Source organism: Melanotaenia boesemani, chromosome 13, assembly GCF_017639745.1.
Source record: "Melanotaenia boesemani isolate fMelBoe1 chromosome 13, fMelBoe1.pri, whole genome shotgun sequence".
NCBI lineage: Eukaryota > Metazoa > Chordata > Actinopteri > Atheriniformes > Melanotaeniidae > Melanotaenia > Melanotaenia boesemani.
In genome coordinates this window covers 2723278-2749032 of record NC_055694.1, presented here as the reverse complement: position 1 = coordinate 2749032, position 25755 = coordinate 2723278, and the positions used below count along the sequence as shown (strand labels likewise).

Genomic DNA, 25755 nt, shown 5'->3' with positions numbered 1-25755 from the left:
ACCAATAAATAAAATGTGACAGCCCAAAAAACCACAATGGCCCACCGGGAAAAGGCTTTTTGTCATCAGACAAACAGCAGCATTTTGGACCAGCTGGAGGCTCGTGTTAATAAGCACTAATAATTAGCTAATCTAAAATAAATAAATGGGATTTATTGGGAATTCTCCTGCATAAATAAGTAGTTACTACCAGCAGTAAAGTCATACAGCTGCTTCTCACTGGCAGGTGCGATCTGATCATCCTGCATAGTCCAACCCTTGCATCAGATTTATCGCTTTAGCTCCTCTCACACCCCCCCGCTGGAAGAGGACAACTATTTCCAGTCAAGGACAGAGACTGAAAATAGCCCTCTCTGTGTGTCTATTGTCATTTAGACGAATGAATGCTCTGTATAATCAGAGAATAGCCAATCAGAGAGCCACTCGGTATGTAGAGTACTGGTCTGATTAAAAACCTGGTCATGATGATCCAAAGGTCTTGAAAGCCATGCACGATCTCTTAGATGTTAAATAGTTCCAGTGGCAGTTTTCACCGTTGGCTCTCTGGTTACCATAGAAACCATGTGTATTAGCCACGATTATCAAAGCTATCAGTAATGAGCTGCCTTTTACCTGTCATAAAACAGTTTTAAGATTATTTTTAGAACATAAATCTGAAAACTTGATAATTGTGGATAATATAATGAAAGCAGATGAAATGTATCCCATAGAAAAGAAAGCAACCTCGGCAGGCTGTTTTACAATTTCCTGCTAGCTGCTAGTAGCTAAGTAGCTAGACATGGGACATGACTACAGATGTCACCATTACTTAGTTTCACAATTAATCACGGTAATAATAAAGATTCCTGAACCATGATCCCTGCAACATGCACATGGAGCAAAATCCAAGTTATTTCATAAATCAGATGGGTCATCCTGCAGCCATCCCCCAAAAGTAAGTCTGGAAAACTGTCAGGAACTTCATAAATACTAAGAAAAAGGGTTTTTTTTGTTTGTTTGTTTGTTTGTTTGTTTGTTTGTTTGTTTGTTTGTTTGTTTGTTTGTTTGTTTGTTTGTTTGTTTGTTTGTTTGTTTGTTTGTTTGTTTGTTTGTTTGTTTGTTTGTTTGTTTGTTTGTTTGGTTTTGTTTTGTTTTGTTTTGTTTTGTTTGTTTGTTTGTTTGTTTGTTTTTGTTTTTTGTTTGTTTGTTTTGTTTTGTTTTGTTTTGTTTTGTTTTGTTTTGTTTTGTTTTGTTTTTGTGGATTCGGTTCACAGATTAATCTCTTTGCATTAACGCCAGTGAGGTGTCAAATTCCGGTCCTCGAGGCCACAGCCCTGCAGGTTTTAGATGTTTCCCTGCTCCAACACACCTGACTGAAATGAATGAGTCATTGTGAAGAAGTTGGCCAAAAGCTGTTGGATCCATTAGAATTGAATAAGGTGTTTTGGAGCAGGGAAACAACTAAACTGGGAGCTGGTTCCACAGAGGGGTCCGAGGTTCTGCTTCCTGAGGCCAGACTGGGAGCCGGTTCCACAGAGAGAAACTAACGTTCCTGCTTTTCTATTTGTCTCCCACTACCATTCTAGTCAGCCACACACTGGAAAACGGATCAAAAGCACCCAGGTGGGGCTGGACATCAAACCACCAACGATCAGCCAGGAAGACAATCACTCTTCCACCTGAGCCACAGCTACAACCCCCCCCCCAAGCTGGACACAAAGACAGCTTATACCCCAAAGATAGCGCTGCACATAGGTGCTGCTGTCACTGTCCCACTATTTTTGGGCGTCTGCAGTTATTTCCCATTTATAGATAGCACTCTCTCTTTATTTTCCTCTCTCGCGCTGTCACTCCTCCCTCTGTCGTCCTTGGACGTTGGCGAGTCGTGTCAGGAGCTTTTTAGAGCCGCACGACTCAACTAAGAAGACTGAAGGAAGTGTTCCTGCCAGTCCTGTCCTGGATCTGTGTAGTGGTGTGGCAGAGGCCAGAACCGACCAGCAGCCATGGATGACGTATATAAAGCAGCGGTAAGTACCACTGAGCTCTTTTATTGTTCTCTCCTAGAAAAATAACGTCTCACCTCCCAGTTATTTTATCCACTTACTAAAATACATAAAGGTCACATGAAGGGGACAAAATAAAATCATACACCTACATTTCTGAGTAGATTTTCTCACATTCTCAGTATTGTAAGTATTATAATAAGCAGATTCAGGTCATATTTTTTATTTAAAACTGTTGCACTTCAGTACTTTTAAAATAATTTTATTTAAATAAATGTACTTTTAGGAAAAGAAAATGGGTAAATAAGGGTAAATAAAAAGGTTTTTGTACTTTTACATTCTGCTGGTAAAAAGAAGAACAATTTAAAAAAAAGATGCTTAAATGTCAACAAATCCAAATAATACAAGCTAAAGTGAGGTTTCCTGCCCTGACTGTGACATTATTAAAGCAGGAGTTCAGCTTGTAAAGAGCAGGGTGCAAAGACGGCTGCTGTGATTGGATCATATTTCTGTGCCTGACAATAGAACAACGAACAGCTGGACAGCAACAGCTGACCACCTCACCTCCCCACCTAAAACACAAGCGCATCGTGTCGCGTTACAGTCCGACCGACTGGAGCACCAACCAGGATTAAGATTCCAGGTCAACCATGAGATGTATGTGGGGGAAATGCATCCACATATTTATGGGAAATATTTTTAAATGGAAGCTGAAGACCCACATTTTTAGTTTGACTTTTAACTCCGATTAGTTCAGTTTTGTTTCTAGGGTCCCGTTTATGTGCTTCTGGAAGGTTCCTAACACCCTGCAGCCCTGCAGACCAGCAGACCTGCAGACCCACAGACCTGTGGACCTGCAGACCCATAGACTTGTTGACCTGTACACCTGCAGACCCGTAGACCTACAGACCCACAGACCCGCAGCACTGCAGACCTGTGGACCTGCAGCACTCTCCAGTTTCTACGTGTTGTTTTAATTACTTTATGTTTTACGTACGTTAATGACTCTGTTGTACAACATCTGCAGTACCTTGATGATTGATTGATTGATTGATTGATTGATTGATTGATTGATTGATTGATTGATTGATTGATTGATTGATTGATATAAAATCTTCTCACTTTTCTTTCCTTCTCCAGGTAGAAAACTTGACAGAAGAGCAGAAAAATGGTGAGTTCACTTTTTTAATGTTTACTGAATTAAAATCAGGTAATAATATTTACAGAATTTATTTTCTGATGTACCGAATGTAACATATTTATAAGGAAGACTGATCGACTAAATTGATTTTATTGATTTTTTTTCCACTTTTTTTCTAAGTATTTATTTATTTATTTCACAGAAGCCATAAAAAGGAAGAAGACAGAGAAAAAATATTAAGTAGCTTCTGTTTGCCTGGTGGATAGGAGGAGGATTGGCACTATGAATGTAAAATATAATAATAATAATAATAATAATAATAATGATAAACTTTTTATACAGCCCTTTTCTGAACAATGTTACACTTTTTAACATAGCAGCAGATAACTTACGAAGAACAACAAAAAAGATATTTAGCCTAATTCTGTATATTTTAAATTTACCATATAAATATATATAAATGTTTATATTATTTATATAATTGTATCATGTCATTTTTACTATTTTAATTATGTATAATTCTAATATGTTTGTTTTTATTTAGTTATAAAAATGTAATTAACAAATCATATAAAGTATATTTGGTCATCTTATTTCACATATACTTACACATCATTCATGAAAGTCTGTATAAACTCATTTAGACAGATATATATGATATATAGATCATGTGTATGGAAACACATCCAACATGTATATACATACATGTATATTTCATACATGTCTAAATAATACAAAATAAAAAGCATTAAAATAAACATTTTTTTTTCTTTTTTTACTATCCAGAAAGTAGACAGCGAGCTCTGACCTTGCTGGTTTATTAGTTTATCACTTTTAACTACCTCAAATGATTTTGTTCTCCTCTGTGGTGGTAAATGTTCCACACCAGGTCCTGCATGCATGCACAGCAGCTTCACCAGGAATCTCAGTAACAGCTGTTGTCTTCCTTCCAGAGTTCAAAGCCGCCTTTGACATCTTCATCCAGGATGCTGAGGACGGCTGCATCAGCACAAAAGAGCTGGGGAAGGTGATGAGGATGCTGGGACAGAATCCAACTCCAGAGGAGCTACAAGAGATGATAGATGAGGTGGATGAGGATGGTGCGTCACATCTTTCAGGGGAAAACTGAGCAGTTAGAGGCTGCAAAGCTGCATCCGTGATAGCGAGATGCGGAGCCTTCTTCATGTTCTGCTGTACATTCACAGGCAGCGGCACAGTCGATTTCGATGAATTCTTGGTCATGATGGTGCGCTGCATGAAGGAGGAGAGCAAAGGAAAATCAGAGGAGGAGTTGGCTGAACTTTTCCGCATGTTTGACAAGTAGGTTTTTACATGTGTTCACACGATGCAGCAAAACAACAAAAACTTGCCGTAGGCTGATATAAGTAGGTTATTACTGGAGCAGAGGTAGACACAGGAAGCCAGAGCAGAGCTGAAGGAGTTTGTGTGAGCAGGTATTTATCTTGTGTTCAGGAATGGAGATGGTTACATAGACTTAGATGAGCTGAAGTCCATGCTGGAGTCCACCGGAGAGGCCATCACTGAGGACGACATAGAGGAGCTGATGAAAGATGGAGACAAAAACAACGATGGCAAAATTGATTATGACGGTTGGTAACCAGCTCGCGATTCAGTACCCAGATAGCAGAAAATGTTTCGCCCAGATTTTGCCCAAATGTGTATTTTTGTTTGGCCCAAATCTGGCCTTGACTTAGGATGTTGACTAAATGTGAGTGTGGCTCCCAAAGCCAAGTCACATGACCACCACATGTGGCCTACAAGGAAATTACCATCATGAAGTGTAACAACACATTTATTTACATTAATACACAGATTTAATGATAAATTATGCAATAAATTGGTCCAAAATTACTTTTTGATCACATATGAACACAGTAATCCTTTCTAATATAATTACATGTGGAACTGTTTTCTTTGTTCCAACAAGTTAAATGTCTGATTTTCATTTGAGGAAAATGTTGGTGTTGTAGTGTGTAACTCTGACTCAATCTGACTGTACTACCTTCAAACTTCTTTTATTCTTCTTTTTAATCTTATTTATGCTCTTGTCAGTTTTTAAAAAAAAAATATATATTTTAATTATTATTATTATTATTTCCTTGTTGTCTCTGACAGAGTTCCTGGAGTTCATGAAAGGTGTGGAATAAAAGATTCTGGAGGGGCTTCACTTCACAGCATCTTCACTGGGCGTTGGTGGTGTCATCAGAGTCCTTTCCTAAAGACATGCCCCCAACCTGACTTTACACATATTCTGCTTTCTGATAACGGTGATGAAGTGTCATATAGAAGGTCTATTTTCAATAAAAGTATTTCTATAATTGTGTATTCTGCCCATCATATGTATAATGTAATTTGTTAATAAAAACCATCTTTTACATACTAACACAGTAACAAAACTCTTGTAATGAAGCTTAGATCCTGAAGTTTTGTTTATCTGTTATGCTGGAAGTTTGTGTGTTCTCATTCAGTGACCTGCAGTTACATTTTCTAAATGTTAAAATGAGAACCATATGAATATCTAAATGCAGGTTTTCCTTTTTACGCTATAAGATGAGCAGTTTTGCTCTCTTTACCTCTTTTCAACTGAAGGCAGTGCTTCTTGCTTTGAGAAAAGTGTTTCCCCTAAAAGAAAGCAAGTAGTCTACCAAATGAACTCTACAAAGTTTGTGCAAAAAATAGGATAAAACATTTAATTTACATGTTATCAGGACCACCTTCTAGAAACGGGTTGTATTCCTCAGAGGTTTTCTCCATACTGACATGACAGCATCACACAGTTGCTGCAGGTTTGTCGGCTGCATCCATGATGAGAATCTCCCGTTCCACCACATCCCAAAGCTGCTCTACTGGACTGAGATCTGGTGGCTGTGGAGGCCGTTGGAGTCCAGTGAACTCATCGTCATGTTCTAGAAAGCAGGTGGAGATGATCTGAGCTTTGTGACATGGTGCATTATCCTGCTGGAAGTAGCATCAGAAGATGCTCCACTGTGGTCATAAAGGTATGGACATGGTCAGCAACAATACTCAGGTAGGCTGTGCTGGTTAAACCAGGCCACGTTGGTACTAAGGGGCCCAAAGTGGGCCAAGAAAATCTCCCCCCACCATTACACCAGCAGCAGCCTGAAGCGTTGATCCAAGGCAGGATGGATCCATGTTTTCATGATGTTTCCAGCAGATTCTGAGCCGAGCATCTGAATGTGGAGCTGAAATGGAGACTCATCAGACCGGCAACGTTTCTCCATCTTCTATTGTCCAGTGTTGGTGAGTGTGTGTGAATTGTAGCCTCGGTTTCCTGTTCTTAGCTGGCAGGAAAAACCCGGTGTGTCTTCTGCTGCTGTAGCCCATCTGCTTCAAGGTTGGACGTGTTGTGTATTCAGAGATGCTGTTCTGCAGATCTTGGTTGGCACTAGTGCTGATTGGACTTCCTGTTACATTTCTATCATCTCCCATTCTGCCCATTTTCCTCTGGACTTTTAAATATTTTTTTTCTTTTTCAGAACATTCAAAGTTTCTGAAATACTCAGCCAACAACCGTGCCACATTCAAAGTCATTTAGATCTCTTAAAAATCTCAGACTGCTTATATAACAAATTACCAAGATACTCATTTACTGGGGATTATATAAACTTATATTTCCACCTACTGCTTTTGAACTTTTCTAATTTACACACAAAATAATCAAGTATTGTGAAAATTTTCTAAATCTGATAATATACAACTTTATTTTTTGTTTCAGTTAATGATTTATTATATAACTGATTAAATTTACAGGAACCAAATCAACCTTAACCATAAATAAACTGATAGCAACACAAGTGGGTATTGTTAGACTGCTATTACTTCAATAAAACATGGGGTAACTTATAACGTAACACGCTGTAAACATTGACAGTGTAAAATGTTAGTAGAAATATTCTTTATTATGATTTCTTATACTATTCTTTGTCCCATATTATTCTTGTGTCTGTGTCTGGCGGTAAAGGAATGCGGGGATGGACGGGACCCAGAGGCCGGAAGTGAAGCGTACCGTGACCCGGAAGTTCTTTCATTTTAGCTGAAGATCAGAAATTGTTATTTTCCCCTTGTTGTCGGTTTGCGTGCATTCACTGACCATTAAACCGTTTCTCATTTCTAACCCACGAGAAGCTGGGGTGCGCCCGAAGAAACTGAAAAGCTATTATTTTAAAAATTACGATGTTCTCGAATACAACCGTTAAACGTAGCTAAACGTGTTTTTTCTACGAAAGAGGCTTTTAGCTATTAGATCATGAGAAGCTAGCTTAACGGTATTTATCTACCGAACTTTTTTTGTATCAGACTCGTCAGGAATATCCATAACATTGAAGGTGAGTATAAGTTAACATTTCATAATGATGTTATGATTTGTCACGATGTTTTAATGGGTTGCTGTAAATTAGGCTATGCTAACCCTGTCAGCAAATGTCACTTAAACCTAGCATTAAGGAGCCACAACAGGTACGCACATCATGGTGGTGTTTTAGTGTCCTCAAATCTCCCAGAGCTGTACATTTCACCAGTTTAAGCACAAAAGAACGTAAAAGGAATCAAAGGCCAGTTTTTTTGCATTGCACTATAAGAGCCACACGTTAGCAAAGCGCGTGTTCTGTTTCTTGATAGTCGTGGATAGCTTTTTTAGCTAACTTCCGTTTGCAACATAGTCGTTCTATTATAGTATGTTTTGCTACACAGCTGGAGATGCTAGAAAGTAAGTACATACCAGAAACCCTCCGATTCAGACACGTTAATCTTCTCTATAAACGTCGTTATAGATCATTTTGCTTGTGCTTTAAGTTTTAGCCGAAGCTTTGTGGTCCTAATGCTGTCATAAGGGATTCATTAAAGCAGATGCCCTTTTCTGCTGCAGACAGAGATATCATAGGCATCAACTCCGCTGCTATTTTGACTAACTCAGTTTTAAGGTTATCATAGACCGGGTTGTCCAGCTCCAGTCCTCAAAGGCTATAATCCTGCAGGTTTTAAATGTCTTGCTGATCCAACACACCTGATCCAAATTAAATGGCTTTCCTCAACAGCTTGTTGTCAAGTTCTGCCCAAGCATGTTAACCCATTAATCAGATTCAGGTGTGCTGCAGCAGGAAACAGCCAAGCCTGCAGGACAGTGGCCCTCGATGACTGATTTTGGACACCCCTGACACAGACGATGTGAAGGAACGTCAAGCCGTGTTGCTTGCAGGGACAGGATCGCCATCTTGTAAGGAATAAAACATTGTTGCCTGGACAGATTTTGTTTGGTTTGACTGACAACGGACAAATCTAATGGAGAAAGAGAGATGTAGAAAGACAAAAGGAGATAAAAAGAGTAATTTAAGGCACTGAATGCAAGCTCTGCTAATAAATGAGCCATATTGTGCAGGAAACTACTCCACATGGTTTCTGGTTTCTTAATGATGAGTACAAGGTTTTCATCTTGATCAGAAATGTTTTTACATTTTCACATCAGTCCCCTCTTTTCACACAGCTCGTCTGTTGGAGCAGAAGAAGACGGGACAAGTTTGGGATTCCCCTCATCCCTCGTCACCTTTTACCTCTGAGATGACATCACAACAGCCACACCTCCCAAATGGTGGTGGTACTCCTCCTCAGCTTGCCCAGAGCTCCTCTCCTCAGCAGGCTCAGCCCCATTTTCAGCCTAATCAGATGGACTCGAATCAGAGCAGTGCAAACACCGGGCCGCTTGGATACAGAGCCCTGATAAGCAGGCCAGGCTGCCACAGCGTAGCAGCCGGCAGCGGGGAGGTGACCAACAAGAAAGTTTCTGCTTCCTCTTCCAACGCCAGTTTGTCCAGAAGAGATCGGGGACTTGAACCGTGGCCCGAGGAGGCGGTGGACAACTCCCATGGGCTGTATTCACTCCACCGCATGTTTGACATAGTCGGAGCCCAGCTAACACATCGGGATGTCAGAGTCCTGTCGTTCCTGTTTGTCGACGTGATTGACGAGTATGAACGTGGTGGCATCAGGAGTGGAAGAGATTTCCTGCTGGCCTTAGAACGCCAGGGTCGCTGCGATGAGACCAACTTCCGACACGTCCTTCAGCTTTTAAGGATTATCACCCGCCACGACCTTTTGCCTTACGTCACACTCAGGAAACGGCATGCTGGTGGGTAAAGCAGCAACACACTAACACCAGAATGTGAAGACCTACATAAACACGTGACATCTTTTCTGTGCGCGTTAGCATCTTTTTTCACCCCGGCTAGTCAGAAGTGGCTTCACTGTCTCTGTTGTCCAACTATGCTACAATATGTAAGCTTAGTAACCTTGATGGGCCAATTTTAATGCCAGTAAAATTGCATCAGTGCTAATAATAAATGATTATTATTCATTTATAATTATAAATTGAAATAAAAGTATTTTACTGTGGGATAAAGTATTTTTCAATGTACTATTATTTATTCTTATCTCCACCGCTATGTTGTTTATTTTACTCAGCATCTGAGGTAAATGAAAAAAATCCAGAATGCTGGAATTTATCAAGTATTCTTAATCTGATTTAATTTTACAAGCACAAAGTACGTCCAGTGGCTGTCTCAGCAGATTCAGTCCAAGTCCAGACTGTGCAATCCTTACAGAAACTGCAAATCGCAATGTAAATTCACTGTAAACATATCTGAGAATCACGGCCGGATGCAGGGTTTAGATGTTTACCTGCTGCAACACGCCTGACTCAAGTCAATGGGTATTTAGCTGACTTGTGCAGAGCTTGTCTCAATCAGGTGTGTTAAAGTAGGGAAACTTCTAAAACCTGCAGGACTCCAGCCCTCGAGGACCAGGATGGAGGATTCCTGGACTAGTGTTGCACAATGAGGAACATCATCTGCTGTTCTCAATGTGTTGTAAAGAAAGACAAAGATGGATTCCTGCTGCTTCCACCCCTCCCTCTCAGAGTTCATCTCCAGCAGAGAGCCTCCTGATGGGATGTGCTTTTATAAACAGCAACGGGGAAAAGTTCAGGCCAGAATATCTGGACTTGCTTTTTAATTCTTTGGTGTTCTGGCCACAGTTCACTCATTAACAGCATGTCGTGTTGACGTCATATACCGCCGTGTCAAGTTGTGTGAAACATACCTGTGGAGGGTGGAAGCAGCTGCATTCTAACATGTTTACGCTTATTGAACGGTGTTACAGTGGAATCCCAGTCAGCATCAGACATGTTTCCAGCCTCAGCTGTCAGAATCGGGAGGTAAAATGATGTAAAATGAATGTATGAATAGATGTAGCAGCATAAAGTCCGACCAGAAGAAGAAAGCAGAATTTATTACTAACAGAACTTTGTAGAAATAACACACAGACCAACAGTGACCAAACCTTTTCTCATCTCATCGTTCTCTCAAGTCTTGGCTCTTGGTGTATGTTTGTACATGTATGTTTATGTATACTAATGATCATATTGGTATGGTAGGGATGTTATTTTCATGCATGGTTATCGAGTAGGGACCTCACTGGGCTTGTTGGAAGATAAACTGTGTTGATGTGGAAGAGAGGTGGGAATAAATAAGCTTAGACTTCTTCCCATTCCTCTCTGCACATGAGATGAAAGGACATGTCCGGATTGCTGGTGGCCTGTCCACCTGCTTGCTTTAGTTTTGTTTGTTGTTTTTCTGACATGTTGGAAACAAATTAGGACTAATACTGAAGCTCCGCTGATGCCAGATGTGGATTCTTAGTAAGCAGATGTGGATTATTCTGAATCCATTCATAAACGTTTAAAATTATTTATGTATTTGTTCATTTATGAGAGGTCATGTTGATGTGAGCTGGTAGGGGGTAGTGTAGCAGCTGGACAGTGTAAAGAAGTGGTTCCCATCCTGGAGTCCTGGACCCCAAAGAGCACAGTGGGTCCTCAAGGCTTTGAACATTCAGAGCCTTTGTAATTATTGTCCAAACATGGTCCCTGTTTTTAAAAAAAAGTAAGGCTGTGTGTTGTTGATTTAACTTTGGCATGATTGAAGGACAGGAGTGATGGATGAAAACACAGAGGGCCAAGGAGCAATGGGAACCTAAAGCATTTATTACCAAGGATGTTTGTCCATATTAAGAGGTAGATCAGGTAGGTAAGTTCAGGCCTTGAGAGCAGCAGTCCAACAGGTTTAGACGTTTCGCTGTTTGAACACAACTGATTCAAATGAATGAGTCACTGAGCAGCACTTGATAAGCTGTTGAATCCATTTCATTTGAATCAGGTGCGTTGGAGCAGGGAAACATGTAAAACCTGCAGGACTCCTGAGCTTGGTAGAGGGTGCTGTGTGTTTGTGACCCACAGTCTTGCAGGGAGCCGATCACCTGGTAATTAGCATAGAAGATACTGGCATTAAAAATGTTTCTTCTTGATAAAATTTCATCTGATGACGAAACACAACAAAATTTTAGACTAATTTACAATCAAGAGTCGTTAAGTTAATGATGACGTACAGATTTAACTAATGAAACTACACAGATGGAACATAAAAATCTGCACTTTTACTTCATCTTCTATTATTTTAAGATTATTATTACAGCAGTTATTGGTCACATACTAACCTAGTTGTTGTTTTCAGTTTGCCCAGATCCTGTTGACAAATACCTGGAAGAGACATCTGTACGCTACATTTCACCAAGAGGAACGAAGCAGTGCAAGGACAATGCACCTCACAGAAGAACAGGTGGGTTTGTGTGTTTCCGTGTGTTTCATGTCGGATGCTTGGTTGACAGAAATGAAGCCTGATGCACCTGATCGTGGTTCAGATTGAACACTTGTTTATATTTTATATGTATGAAGCTGCAGAGCCTCCCTCCCTACAAGGTCTGCCTACTTTCAGCCACTCGTTTGTCACATTTTTGTTTCCTAAACCCAAATGAAAAATTGGGAAAAAAAACATTCATCCAGTTTGTGCCTAAAGTGAAAAAAGGACAAAGCAGATGACTCGCAACTCTGATGAGTTTTTTCCATCTGAGACGAGTCAGCTGTCGTCTTCTTATACGTCCAAAACGGTCTTAACCCTCTGGGGTCGAGGGTATAATTGGGTGTTGTTTTTAATAACTTTCGTTTTTACATTTTATATTTAATTAACAGGTTACCTGCATTGTTTGGTTAACATGTGTGATTTTACATTTATTTTTTCATTTTGAACCTAAAATAACACAAAAAGCTTCAAATCGGAGCAGAAAAAAACCCCATTGTGTGAAAACCACAATCATCTTCTACAAATCGGCTCTTTTTACAGTTTCTTCCTGCACCATCTGTGACGGTAATATTCATGGAAAAAGTCTGTTGTACGTGTTTTGTCGTAACCCTGGTTTTACTGGTTTATCAGCACAGTTTAAAAACTGGTGTGTAGTTTGAAGTGTGTCCTGCCGGCTGAAGTTCGAATGAAGACTGTGCAGCTGCGTCTTGGCGCGACCTCATCTTAAATCAGTTATGTGATTTGGACACGCCAGCGTATCCGTCGACCTGAGAGGGTTAAAATCAACTGATCATCATGATAAATACATACAGAGTTAAATATGTACGTAGGTGGTAGAAAATCAAGCTAACTGCAAACTATCTACAGATGCAGGTGGAAACAAGAAAACATTTTATAACAAATTTTTTTTCTAAATGCACTAACAAAGCCAGAAAATATTTTATTCTTTATGTAAGTATTACAAATGAGCTCAGCACAGTTTTAAGGCTCAGTTATGCTTCTTTTACGTACATAAATAAGACGCTGCTCTCATACTCGTACATCTTTTACATTAGCATGGTTGTTAGCCAGTACGTCCACTAGAGGGCAGTGCTGAGTTCACTTCCGATTAGAAATGTCACCGAGAGAAAAGTATAAAATTAACTTGAACTTCTTGGGAGGTCGGGTGCCCTCCTGATATAATGGCTGGGGAAACACTGATGTTCATTCACAGAAAGACATAAAGGGAGGCAGCACAGTAGGAGGTGGTGGTCTGTCCTGCCTCCCTTCATGTCTCCCTCCAAACGTTGTCATACGTCCTGTCCTCATACTTCCATGCGTCTTTTACATTGCCATGGTTGTTAAGTCAATTCCTCCACCAGTGCAGAGTTCAGAGTTCACTCCGGCGAGCCGATGTGAGTTTCAGACACCGGTGCGTCGCTATGAAGTTGTTTCCAACCGCCCAGCACGTCCTGAACATTCACATAGTCTTTCTTCAAAGGCTCGTGTATTTTCTACAGTTGTCCTCGTCTTCATTCTTCTGTTTTTTTCCCTTTCTGATCCTCTTCTTCTTCTCTGGTTTGTTTCTTTCGCTGGTCGCATGTCATCTATTCTGCTCAGCGCTGCCCCCGTGATTTCCGGTGGTATTGCTCCGTCTTCTGCATCAAGTAACAGATAGCAAAGCTCCCTGAAAACGGAGCAAATTACGCACGAAAAAATGGACAAAATGCTCTGTTTCCGTCTTTAGTGTAGAGTATAGATGGGCCTGTAAACGGAGTCACGTGATTTGTCTCAGATAAAATAAAAAATAGGAAAATTAGAGAGTTTTTCTTTGTTTCATAGAAAAAATTCTGCTGTTGTCTAGAACAGGTCCAACCAGCCAGAGCAGATCACAGTTTAGTATAAAAGACTAACGTCCACTCTGTTGTCATTGTTTAGGTTCGCAGCCGGTCATTTGTTGCTCCCCATCAGGACCACATGTTGGTGCTCCCCGATCCAAGCCGGCTGCCCCTGCACCACACCGTAAACGGAAGAGAAGTCAGTCCTCGGCCGACTGCAGGGAGAAGCAAACCTGTGGTAAAAACTAAACATCATGTTTATTTGGTGGTGCTTTTCCCAAATTCCATCAGATTTCAGTAAACAGTAAAACACCCAGACCCTGCAGTGGAAAACAAAGCTGTGCCGAGTCAGACCGTACCGTTCTGTCCGTTTAATCTGAATGCTGTTTGAGAAGAACTCTTTTTACCAGACACATCGTAGACCAATACACGGAGGGTCAAACTAGGGCCGGGCCTTGAGTAGATTCTATCAGATAAGTCAAATTTGCAGTTTCAGATGATTTTAGATGAAAATCTGGAATTTTTTTTTTTTTTACCTTTAAAATGGACCACAAGGCGTTTCCTGGGCTTCTGTAGTTGACGGTGGGGTCAGCAGCTTGTAAGGACAAGCTGGTGCAGTTTTACAACTTAAGACTCGGAACTAGAAATGACTCGTTGATGACGTAGTTTAAAGGCTGTTTCTACCAACGATGGCAGGAAAAGTCATTTATTTCAACACCTCAAACAGACGTGATGCTAAGAAGGAGAAATTATAGATTTTAAATATGTACTGAATGTTGTCAAATAAATAATCTGTATTATTTTGTATTAATTAACTTCCCAAAACTATAAATGTGTAAAATCACATTTCAGCTTCTTTCTAGAAAATACATAAAAAAAATGCTTCTGATCATTTCTTCAGAAAGCAGGAAAACATCTGGCTAGCTTTGACTTCCAGCTGCTGTTTGACACAGAAATAATCCTGGAACAGTGGAAATCAAGAAACTAGACCAGTGATCCCTAACCCTGGTCCTCAAGGCCCACTATCCTGCAGGTCTTAGATGTCTCCCTGCTACAACACACCTGATTCAAATTAATGGATCATCGGCAGACTTGTGCAGAGCTTGTCAGAGAACCATTAATTTGAATCAGGTGCGTTGCAGCAGGGAGACATCTAAGACCTGCAGGATAGTGGGACTTGAGGACCAGGGTTGGGAATCACTGACCTAGACCACATGTCTGGAATATAACACGCTTTCTTCTACAGACCATCAAACACAGACCAGTGAGAGACCTGGACGTCACGCCGTCGGTTATGTTGGAAGTTTAGTTTGTTTCTCATCTGTATGACGTAACATTCAGTGATGCTGCTGAACGCATCACGTCAGGGACGAGTTTAGCTGATTCTGTTACAGCTGATTCTGTTAAAGCTGACTCTGTTACAGCTGACTCTGTTACAGCTGACTCTGTTACAGCTGATTCTGTTACAGCTGATTCTGTTACAGCTGACTCTGTTACAGCTGACTCTGTTACAGCTGACTCTGTTACAGCTGATTCTGTTACAGCTGACTCTGTTACAGCTGATTCTGTTACAGCTGATTCTGTTACAGCTGATTCTGTTACAGCTGACTCTGTTACAGCTGACTCTGTTACAGCTGACTCTGTTACAGCTGACTCTGTTACAGCTGACTCTGTTGCAGCTGACTCTGTTACAGCTGATTCAGTTACAGCTGACTCTGTTACAGCTGATTCTGTTACAGCTGATTCTGTTACAGCTGACTCTGTTACAGCTGAGTCTGTTACAGCTGAGTCTGTTACAGCTGACTCTGTTACAGCTGACTCTGTTACAGCTGATTCTGTTACAGCTGACTCTGTTACAGCTGACTCTGTTACAGCTGACTCTGTTGCAGCTGATTCTGTTGCAGCTGACTCTGTTACAGCTGATTCTGTTACAGCTGACTCTGTTACAGCTGACTCTGTTGCAGCTGATTCTGTTGCAGCTGACTCTGTTGCAGCTGACTCTGTTGCAGCTGACTCTGTTGCAGCTGACTCTGTTACAGCTGACTCTGTTACAGCTGACTCTGTTACAGCTGACTCTGTTGCAGCTGACTCTGTTACAGCTGACTCTGTTACAGCTGACTCTGTTACAGCTGACTCTGTTACAGCTGATTCTGTTACAGCTGATTCTGTTGCAGCTGACTCTGTTGCAGCTGACTCTGTTACAGCTGACTCTGTTACAGCTGATTCTGTTACAGCTGACTCTGTTACAGCTGACTCTGTTACAGCTGATTCTGTTGCAGCTGATTCTGTTACAGCTGATTCTGTTACAGCTGATTCTGTTACAGCTGACTCTGTTACAGCTGACTCTGTTACAGCTGACTCTGTTGCAGCTGATTCTGTTGCAGCTGACTCTGTTGCAGCTGACTCTGTTGCAGCTGACTCTGTTGCAGCTGATTCTGTTACAGCTGATTCTGTTACAGCTGACTCTGTTACAGCTGACTCTGTTACAGCTGATTCTGTTGCAGCTGACTCTGTTGCAGCTGATTCTGTTACAGCTGATTCTGTTACAGCTGACTCTGTTGCAGCTGATTCTGTTACAGCTGATTCTGTTACAGCTGACTCTGTTACAGCGGACTCTGTTACAGCTGATTCTGTTACAGCTGACTCTGTTACAGCTGATTCTGTTACAGCTGACTCTGTTGCAGCTGACTCTGTTGCAGCTGACTCTGTTGCAGCTGATTCTGTTACAGCTGATTCTGTTACAGCTGACTCTGTTGCAGCTGATTCTGTTGCAGCTGATTCTGTTACAGCTGATTCTGTTACAGCTGACTCTGTTACAGCTGACTCTGTTACAGCGGACTCTGTTACAGCTGATTCTGTTACAGCTGACTCTGTCACAGCTGACTCTGTTACAGCTGACTCTGTTACAGCTGATTCTGTTACAGCTGACTCTGTTACAGCTGATTCTGTTACAGCTGACTTTGTTACAGCGGACTCTGTTACAGCTGATTCTGTTACAGCTGACTCTGTTACAGCTGACTCTGTTACAGCTGACTCTGTTACAGCTGACTCTGTTGCAGCTGACTCTGTTACAGCTGACTCTGTTACAGCTGACTCTGTTACAGCTGACTCTGTTACAGCTGACTCTGTTGCAGCTGATTCTGTTGCAGCTGATTCTGTTGCAGCTGACTCTGTTACAGCTGACTCTGTTACAGCTGATTCTGTTACAGCTGACTCTGTTACAGCTGATTCTGTTACAGCTGATTCTGTTAGGATTCATTGAATTTAAAAGCAACAACGAACCAAATAACTAATAAGCTTCAGAAAGTAAAGGAAAACCTGGATGTGGTGTTACTTGTCCATCTTTCCAGCTGTGTCATGTTGCTTGGCCATCGATTAGAATTTCAGATTTATCAAAGATCATATTAACATCTTTTGACATTCACATAGAAATCTGAATATATTGTTTATTTCAGGTAACGGAGCCCGATGATGAAATCTCCTAAATGTTGACGCAGTAACGTCCTTTTGGTTCTGGTTAAACTAGTGAGACCGGGTCGGTTCACCAGAAATCTTTCTAATCTTCGTGTTTCTGGCTTGCGAGCGTAAAGAGGTGCTGATGTTTTTCACCTGACATCATTTCTGATTGTGGTCTGTGGGAGTGAAGCTCAGCGTTGTGCAGAGACATGAAGTCATCGTGTGAAAACCGTCATGTCTTCAGAAATAAAGGTTTTTTTTGGTGGATTTGGTTCACTGCTGTAACAAGGTAGCTACATGCTAACAGTCAGCTTTTCCTCTGAGACGAGGCCAAGTTCAGGTTTTTACCACGAGCCGACTAGTTTTTTACATCAAATCAGACGCGTGAATTCCACAGATTCATCTCTTTGCATTAACGGGTTAAAGCTTAAAAACCTATAAGGGGTGTTGATGTTGTTTTACATATTAATCGTGTTGGGAAATTAATTTATTTATAATAATTTGATTATTTCTTTGACAACAATCGTACCTAGAAAATGTGTAATGGGGGCATCACTAGTCCCCGTGTGGTGGTTTTCTCTGTTCTGGTACAAACAGGTTTTCCTCCTCGCTCTGTTCTTCCAGATATCCGCCTCCGTGTTCGTGCAGAGTATTGCCAGCACGAGTCTGCGCTTCAGGGCAACGTCTTTTCCAACAAGCAAGAGGCAGTGGAGCGACAGTTTGAGCGCTTCAACCAGGCCAACACCATCCTGAAGTCCAGAGACTTGGGTTCCATCATCTGCGACATCAAGTTCTCCGAGCTCACCTACCTGGACGCCTTCTGGAGGGACTACATCAATGGATCGCTGCTAGAGGCCCTTAAAGGCGTCTTTATCACAGATTCCCTCAAACAGGCTGTGGGCCATGAGGCTATAAAACTGTTGGTCAACGTTGACGAGGAGGACTACCAGGCCGGTCGACGCAAACTGCTCCGTAATTTGGTCATGAGTGGAGGGAGCCCACCGGTGGGCAACAGAGACGCCGTTTCCTAGACAACGGCGAGCTAGCATACGGGAGCTACGCTGCTGGGCTTCCCTTACGATGAGTAGGGTCACATGTGGTTGTGTTGTTTGAGGTGTGTGCCTGAAAGGACCTGAAGAACTTCCAGCCATCCCATTAATTCCTACAGAGCTAATCTCATAGGACATTTACTCGGCACCCATAAGAATAGCATGCAAGGAGATCTGGAACTAAGTTAACAGAAACCGTGTAGGCGATGCATACTGGCATTATTTTCAATGTTGATCAGCTCATTTTCTTCATGGAGGGGAGGGCTGATCAAGTGTGCATTGAATTTAACACTTTTTTCTTTCTTTGTTGTACATTAGCTCATTAAAACACTTCTTTTTTTAAAAAAAAACTTTGTTAATAAAACTTTTCACTTCTATTCTTAAGGTGAAACTCTCAGTGTTACCAGTTACTCCCAGTGGGAGTTGTACCTTACTGTCAAACTACTCCACATAAGCATTGGATTACTTTATCAGCAGTTGCATACAGTTGATTTACAACTTTTCTGTTATTTTCTGCCACGTGTGGTCCAGAGAAGGAGTGATTCTAGCTTGATTTGAAGTTTTACCTCCCCAGGCACTGCCAGTATTTAGAGACAACATCTATGTGGATGGTTCGGCTGTATGTAAATGAATCCATGGAAAGACCGACCCCTGCTTCTGGTGCATAACCCCTCCCCACTGCTGTAGATTTGATTTGAAAATGCGTGACTCTGTCAGCCTGTATTCACGTTCCCTGTCACTCATGATGCGACTGAACTGTTTTTAATCAATTTGAAATGACGGTCAAATAAACAGCAGAGAAATCACAGCCATCATGTGCAGTCATCTTACTAGTGGAGGTGGTAGGATGCCACAACTAATGACTCCATTTCAGTCTTCAACCACCTGTTGCAGAGCTGGTGAGTTAATTCATCCAAAATCCTCAGAATCCAAGTGGGATCTGTGAAAGTGAGATGACTCGGCACTTTTATGTGGGTCTAAGTGTGTTTATTTGTATTTTGGTCTGCAGACATGGGAACCCAAAAAGAAGAAGTTGCACTGTCAGGCTAAGCGATGCTGCTTTTTACAGAGAATGATGTTAAAAATAATCTGAATCTGTGTTTGAGCTTCCCAATAATTTCATTTAATCAGCACCTGGTTGTAATGTGTCACTACCACCACCAGGGGGTGCCAATTTACCAAACTTGCTACTGCTGGGCTCGGATTTAAACTTCAGCTGTGAAACGGGATGCTAATGGACAACAAATATGTATATAACAAACAAAACATGCAGAGATAAAGACAACAATGAGCAAAAAGTTCTAAAGAACTGTTATTATTTCCCAGCTTTCGGATCAATAAAAGTATTTATCTTCATAAAACAAGTGAGGTCCAGGTCAACTTCTGCAGGTAAAGAAGCAACAAACAGGAGGCCCAGCAGTCAGTAGCAGATTTCTTACCAGGATTGTTTTATTTCTTTTTTCCTGTATTTATATAATTTATTTTTAATTTATAAATTATATCTTATTATAAACTATAAATTAATACATAAATTGAGGCATTTAGAGGTTGAGCCGCACGATTCTCCTCACTTGTGGTCTGAATGCAGCACTAGTTGTACTAAAAAATGAAAACAGGACACGATTTTAAATGAAACTGCGTCAAATATAAAGGCAGTAACACAATTAGAAGTTTATTTTCCATTTTGGTCACATGGACAAAACATCCATGGTGGCTTACAAATATAAACATGTCAATAAAATAGTGACATTTTTTAGAAACTGGTTGTTCAATTACAACTTTATTCTAATTTTTTGTCAAACAAAACTCAACAAAGTGACGAACATATTTTCCAAAGGTTAATCCTGGTTGGTTTGCACGTATAAAAGCCGTTAACTTTATCTAGGTGGACTAAATATTCATGTTACTTGTTAAAACAAGACATAACATTAGTAACTCTAATAGTAATACAATGACTGAAACTTGAATTTGGATGAAAAACACAAAAACCTAAATAAACAATCATGTAATTACATAAATAAATTAATCTAAACAGGCTTATACAGTTTGTTTCAGTATTGAACGAGTTTTTCTTGGAGAAAACTTAAAAAAATCCGTTTGGAAAAGGAAATATTCTCGGACATGCGACATCGACCGTCTGTAGACGTGATTCTGATTTGCTTTACCAGGTTTCATCCCGTCTTCTTCTCTGGTGGCTGTGCTCCAAAACATGGTTTTACTATCATGCATTTCTCTGGATTGCAAATGGATCATTATCCTTATAAATAAGCTATGTTGGCAGCTTTTGCAAAGGCCACATAAAGTATGAACATTTTAAGATCTGAAATCCTTTTTACTGCAGGGCTTGTTTCTCAAGATGCAGTCCATCTCATTTACAATGGACAGAGATAACTTTGGAAGAACCTGTGGAGCGAGAGCAGAGCGAGCATCAGTTCTGGAACAATTTATCTCCACCACAGGTCGATGAGTACGTTTTATAGGTAGGATTGAAAAGATGAAATGATAGCACAGGTCAGAATGCAGCTATGGTACATGAGTGAAAACTGAACACTCATAATGCCAGTATGTTCATTTGGTTGCTGAGGAAATGCATTCCTCCTGGCAGTTTCCTAACAGCTGGATGCGGTTGATTTGCTCTATTGGGATCAATGACTCCTAAAGAATGGTTTCAATCCAGATTTTATTTACAGACCTCTTTAACCTCTTCATTATAAAACCCCCTGTACAGGGTTCAGCATAAAATCCTACAGTCCAGAAGATGTTTGCAGACATCAGGAAGCAGCAATGCTAACATGTAGCATAGAAACATAACTAGCTGGAAGCAGCAATGCTAACATGTAGCATAGCAATATGACTAGCAAGAAGCAGTAATGCTAACATGTAGCAAAGCAACATGACTAGCAGGAAGCAGCAATGCTAACATGTAGCATATAAACATAACTAGCTGGAAGCAGCAATGCTAACATGTAGCATAGCAATATGACTAGCAAGAAGCAGTAATGCTAACATGTAGCATAGCAACATGACTAACAGGAAGCAGCAATGCTAACATGTAGCATAGCAACATGACTAGCAGGAAGCAGCAATGCTAACATGTAGCATAGCAACATGACTAGCAGGAAGCAGCAATGCTAACATGTAGCATAGCAACAAGACTAGCAGGAAGCAGCCATGCTAACATGTAGCATAGGAAAATGACTAGCAGGAAGCAGCAATGCTAACATGTAGCATAGCAACATGACTAGCAGGAAACAGTAATGCTAACATGTAGCATAGCAAAATGACTAGCATGAAGCAGCAATGCTAACATGTAGCATAACAAAATGACTAACAGGAAGCAGCGATGCTAACATGTAGCAGAGCAATATGACTAGCAGGAAGCAGCGATGCTAACATGTAGCATAGCAACATGACTAACAGGAAGCAGCAATGCTAACATGTAGCATAGCAACATGACTAGCAGGAATCAGTGATGCTAACATGTAGCTTAGCAACATGACTAGCAGGAAGCAGCGATGCTAACATGTAGCTTAGCAACATGACTAACAGGAAGCAGCAATGCTAACATGTAGCATAGCAACATGACTAGCAGGAATCAGCGATGCTAACATGTAGCTTAGCAACATGACTAACAGGAAGCAGCAATGCTAACATGTAGCATAGCAACATGACTAGCAGGAATCAGCGATGCTAACATGTAGCTTAGCAACATGACTAACAGGAAGCAGCAGTGCTAACATGTAGCATAGCCACATAAAGGGAGAAACTCAGCTAAAAGACTCCACCAAGCATCGGCCTCCAGACCAAACACAGTTCAAACCCCAGCAATTAAATGGGAATGTAGAAAACCAGAGCAGCTCTGTCCACTTAGAGCTTCTGCTAATTTCTCCACACAAACAAGGAGTCACATGAAAGCAGAGACTCTGCTGGTTCAGAGACGTCCGTCTCATTACTGTGGGACAGAAACTCTGGAACTAGCAGCCAGAACCAGAAATCATGTCTCATTTTTGCTGTTTGTGGGTAAAAAGTTTGATTCCAGCTCTAAAAACTCTGCTAGCATGTTCTCCTATTGACTCTGCCTTTGTTTGAAATGAACCATGACGGTCCTACTGGTTTCCATGGAGGTGAAGGAGGTTTTATAATGAAGGACTCACTCTTCCTATATAGACTAGCTTGGGCTTAACTTCTTTCTGGATCCTCATGGAAACTTGCTCAGGTTCACTTTTACCTTCTACTGTAACACAGTTCCTGCTCAGATATTACTTCACTCATTCCTTAGGACTACTTTACTCATTCCTAGGACTACTTTACTCAATACTAGGATTACTTTACTCATTCCAGGATTACTTTACTCATTCCAAATACTCCCTTACTCGTTCTTAAGAGGTTAAGCACAGCAGTGCCGACAGCAAAATAAGAATAAAATTTGTTCAAACCACTAAAACCCATCCTCAGTGAAAAATATAAAATGACCCAAAAACATTATTAAATCTCAGAAAAAAATAATAAAAAGAATAACTTTAATTAATTTTTAAAGCCAAATACAATAAGCTGGTGTTTTGAAGGATTTACGAACATACAAAGTGGGGGCGTTTTTAATGTTTGAGGACGGATCTTTTTACAGAGGATACAAATTCAAAACTCCGGGAATGGATTTCCTTCAACCTGTTTCCTCACAGCTGGTACGAGGATGCATTTATGGAGCGTTAAAGAAGATGTGTTATTTGCTGCCTGTTTGTTTCTGACCTGAACTGCTCGTATATTCTCCATCAGATGATCAGTCCTGGTAGCTCCCAGCAGCACTGAGTTCACCCCTTCATTTCTCAGCACCAGGCTGTAGAAAGTGACAAAACAAGAAAAGTACATGTTAAGGCTGTTATTTACTAGTCATTTCGGGGTAGTTCACCTAGATTATGTTACTGGAAGCCAGTTACAGATACAGTACATATGTTTCATATGATTCAGTTCTTTGAATATTCTGCTTTGTGTTTTATAATGTGTTTTTCAATCATCAATACTTGTAATTAGGCTTAAAGGTTTCCATAAAACATGTGAAATAAGAATCAATGTAATGTGCTGCAGCACATGGAGTTTCTATTTTACCGATAGCAAGCTGAGGCAGAGTGCAGTCTAGTTTCTCGGCAACTGTTGCAGCTCCTTCAGCTTCACCTGCTGACAGGTGGCCCTCCTCACTCAGGATCTTGTCCTTTATCCACTGAAAACCCTGTTACAGAGTAGGGTGACCAGATTCCAACTCACCAAATGTGGGACAACGACTACATATGTGTGGGACAATGTGAGATTCCAATGCATCAAGATTAAAGTAAAAAAAAAAAACTCTTTCTATCTGCCCTTTAGCTCATAACATTACTATAAACATTATATTACATTACTACTTTAAAAACAAAATATATTACTTAATTCAACTTTCTCAAATTCTCTGACATAAGCAAACAGCAAAAACTTTCATGCTTATTCACAGTTTCTCTCTCAAGTTAACACACCTTATTAAACACAATCAAACAGAATAAGCAGTCAAGGCTTCAATTCTTCTTTCAACTGTTCTTTAATGTGGTTTTAAAGGTTTGGCTTGCAAGTATTTCCAACAACAACCTCAGCACAACTCCAAACACCACAGCATTTAAGTGTTTGTTCTAGTAGAACATACTGAACCCACACATTCAAGACAAGTAATGAAATATGCTACATTTAGCACATAGACTTATATCCGAACAAAACATTAACTATCATCTCTCAGCTCAGAATCACTATTCACACTAAGAAATGGACATTGCCACCCAGTTGTAATGAATGCATCACTGGGTATAACAACAGGCACACAATAACACATTAACAGTAACACAATAAATGCTCTTCCTGCACCAAGGAGACCACTTGACTGAATTCTTTGGATGGAAGTTTCGCCCATCACAAGTATTTCAGTTTTCACAATCACAGCAATAACTGCAGACAGACCTGGCCCACAGAGGCAATGCACTTTCAGCACCCCATAAAGCACCTAGAGGTGAAACACAAGAACAGCAGTCTTAAAATCTAGCACCACACTGGCTAAGTGTCCTAATCTATATCTTACACAATGTTTATCTTACCTTAGGTGTTCCTCTTGGCTTTATATTTTTGCTTGAGCGTGCAGCTTCCAATAAGGCCTTCTGCTTAAGTGCATAGCTGTAGAATTCCTTACAACTGTACTCAAAGTTGGTCTTCACTTGAATTTCACTCTTGATAAGCTCCACAGGAGCAACGGTTCCTCTGGACAGTCCATGCTGCAGTCATGAGGGAAAAACATTCTCCTCCACAGCAGCGTTGGTTATGGGGATGCTGATGAGAAAAGATGCAACAGCAGTCAGATTTGGTGTCTTTGTCCCTTTAAGCAAGACGGACCACTTCTCCGCAACAGAGGCTCTTCTTTCTACAATTTCCTGCTGCTGTGGCAGAGTCACACAGTACTCTTCATACAGTTCATCCATGTCCACTTTCCTCTCTATCTGTAGGACCTCTACAGCAGCACTGAGCTGGAGGAATGTGAACTTGCTTTTCAGTGCTAAGCATGCAACATTTTTCTGATAGTTGTTGTCTGTGAAGTCATACCATTTTTCCAGGTAGTTGAGTGCAGCTTTGTAGAAGTTGGAAAAATCCTGTTTGATTGTTTCTGCCCTTTGCTCAGGAAACTGTTGGATGAGAGCAGTGGTCTCCATTCCAAAGAAGGAATCCATTTGCCGTTGTTGGAGCTTTGTCTTTGAGAGTGAGCATCAGGTCATATATCTCACAGACGGTCCCATCCTGTCCCTCCAACAGCAGCACAACATCATGGAAGATCTTCAGTGTGTTTTTGAGGAAGGCCAGGTAGGCCTGCAGCTCAAGAGGTTGCCCCTCACCATCTTGATCCATTTTGAACAGCTGCCAAAGTGCTTTTGGGCACTGATTCTCCCCAGTGACAAGAAGTAGCTCTTGATAGCTGCCCAGCTCTCATGTAGCCTCTGGACAGCAGGCCCACAAACTCAGCCATCTTGTGGGTACATGTCTCAGTACTACATGATAATCTTCCTCCACGAATGAAAAAACTGCTTTCAGTGCCTCTGTACGCTGTGCAGACACTGAAAAGTGACTGAATATTTTTGTTCACTACTAAGTCAATGTCAATGTTCAGCCTGTCTCCAGCATGCTTTGCACAGTTGTGTACTATGTGGGCCATACAGTTTGCCTTAATGATGCCACTGTTGTCTGCCTTTAGTTTCTGGAAAACATAATTGTTTTTTCCCGTAGTTTACACTTGCATTATCAGCAGTGTATGCTGAAATCATGTCCAGTTGTAGGCCATGTTCCTCTAACCTGCTTGTAATCTGTTGGTGTATGGTAGCAGCTGACTCATGGCTGTCCTCATAAAAGTCGAGGATCTTGTTTTTCAAACCCAGCTCTGGTGTCCAGTATCTCAGAAGACAGTGGGAACAGTTTAGTTTTACCGTGAATTAGATGAATCTGAAGCCACTGAAAAAAATGGTGTGTGGGCCTTTTTGTCACTTGGGAGATCTTGAACGACTGGTGTTTTTAATTCTCCCAAACAGA

The 25755-nt window shown here is 40.9% G+C and overlaps 2 protein-coding genes and 1 pseudogene across 4 annotated transcripts; 2 read left to right on the top strand and 1 right to left on the bottom strand.

The window, feature by feature from the left end:
• The first annotated feature begins 1837 nt into the window (after positions 1-1837).
• LOC121651132 (troponin C, slow skeletal and cardiac muscles-like) lies at positions 1838-5467 on the top strand. The gene is made up of 6 exons (XM_042003048.1): positions 1838-2006; positions 3123-3153; positions 4077-4223; positions 4329-4443; positions 4597-4733; positions 5260-5467. The coding sequence occupies exons 1-6, from the start codon at positions 1983-1985 to the stop codon at positions 5289-5291; spliced, it is 486 nt and encodes a 161-aa protein (XP_041858982.1). The 5' UTR covers positions 1838-1982; the 3' UTR covers positions 5292-5467.
• Positions 5468-7160: 1693 nt separating this feature from the next.
• dedd (death effector domain containing) lies at positions 7161-18979 on the top strand. 3 transcript variants are annotated; one of them, XM_042003046.1, is made up of 6 exons: positions 7161-7490; positions 8262-8377; positions 8645-9286; positions 11724-11828; positions 13767-13904; positions 17747-18979. In XM_042003046.1, exons 3-6 carry the CDS (start codon positions 8719-8721, stop codon positions 18151-18153), a joined length of 1218 nt encoding a protein of 405 aa, XP_041858980.1. In that variant the 5' UTR covers positions 7161-7490; positions 8262-8377; positions 8645-8718; the 3' UTR covers positions 18154-18979. The 3 variants fall into 3 exon arrangements, with proteins under 3 accessions (XP_041858980.1, XP_041858978.1, XP_041858979.1); XM_042003044.1 differs by having other exon boundaries at positions 8259-8377; XM_042003045.1 differs by lacking the exon at positions 8262-8377.
• A 1469-nt stretch (positions 18980-20448) lies between these two features.
• LOC121651128 overlaps positions 20449-25755 on the bottom strand; it is a 29270-nt pseudogene continuing 23963 nt past the window's right edge.

What these genes read in the sequence shown, in the direction of transcription:
- dedd (XM_042003045.1), top strand. Translation starts at nt 8,719, where the DNA reads ATGACATCACAACAGCCACACCTCCCAAATGGTGGTGGTACTCCTCCT. An exon ending in ACTCAGGAAACGGCATGCTG is followed by an intron (nt 9,287 to 11,723) that starts GTGGGTAAAGCA and finishes TGTTGTTTTCAG; the next exon opens with TTTGCCCAGATCCTGTTGAC. An exon ending in TGCACCTCACAGAAGAACAG is followed by an intron (nt 11,829 to 13,766) that starts GTGGGTTTGTGT and finishes GTCATTGTTTAG; the next exon opens with GTTCGCAGCCGGTCATTTGT.
- LOC121651132 (XM_042003048.1), top strand. Translation starts at nt 1,983, where the DNA reads ATGGATGACGTATATAAAGCAGCG. An exon ending in AGATGAGGTGGATGAGGATG is followed by an intron (nt 4,224 to 4,328) that starts GTGCGTCACATC and finishes GTACATTCACAG; the next exon opens with GCAGCGGCACAGTCGATTTC. An exon ending in CTTTTCCGCATGTTTGACAA is followed by an intron (nt 4,444 to 4,596) that starts GTAGGTTTTTAC and finishes TCTTGTGTTCAG; the next exon opens with GAATGGAGATGGTTACATAG.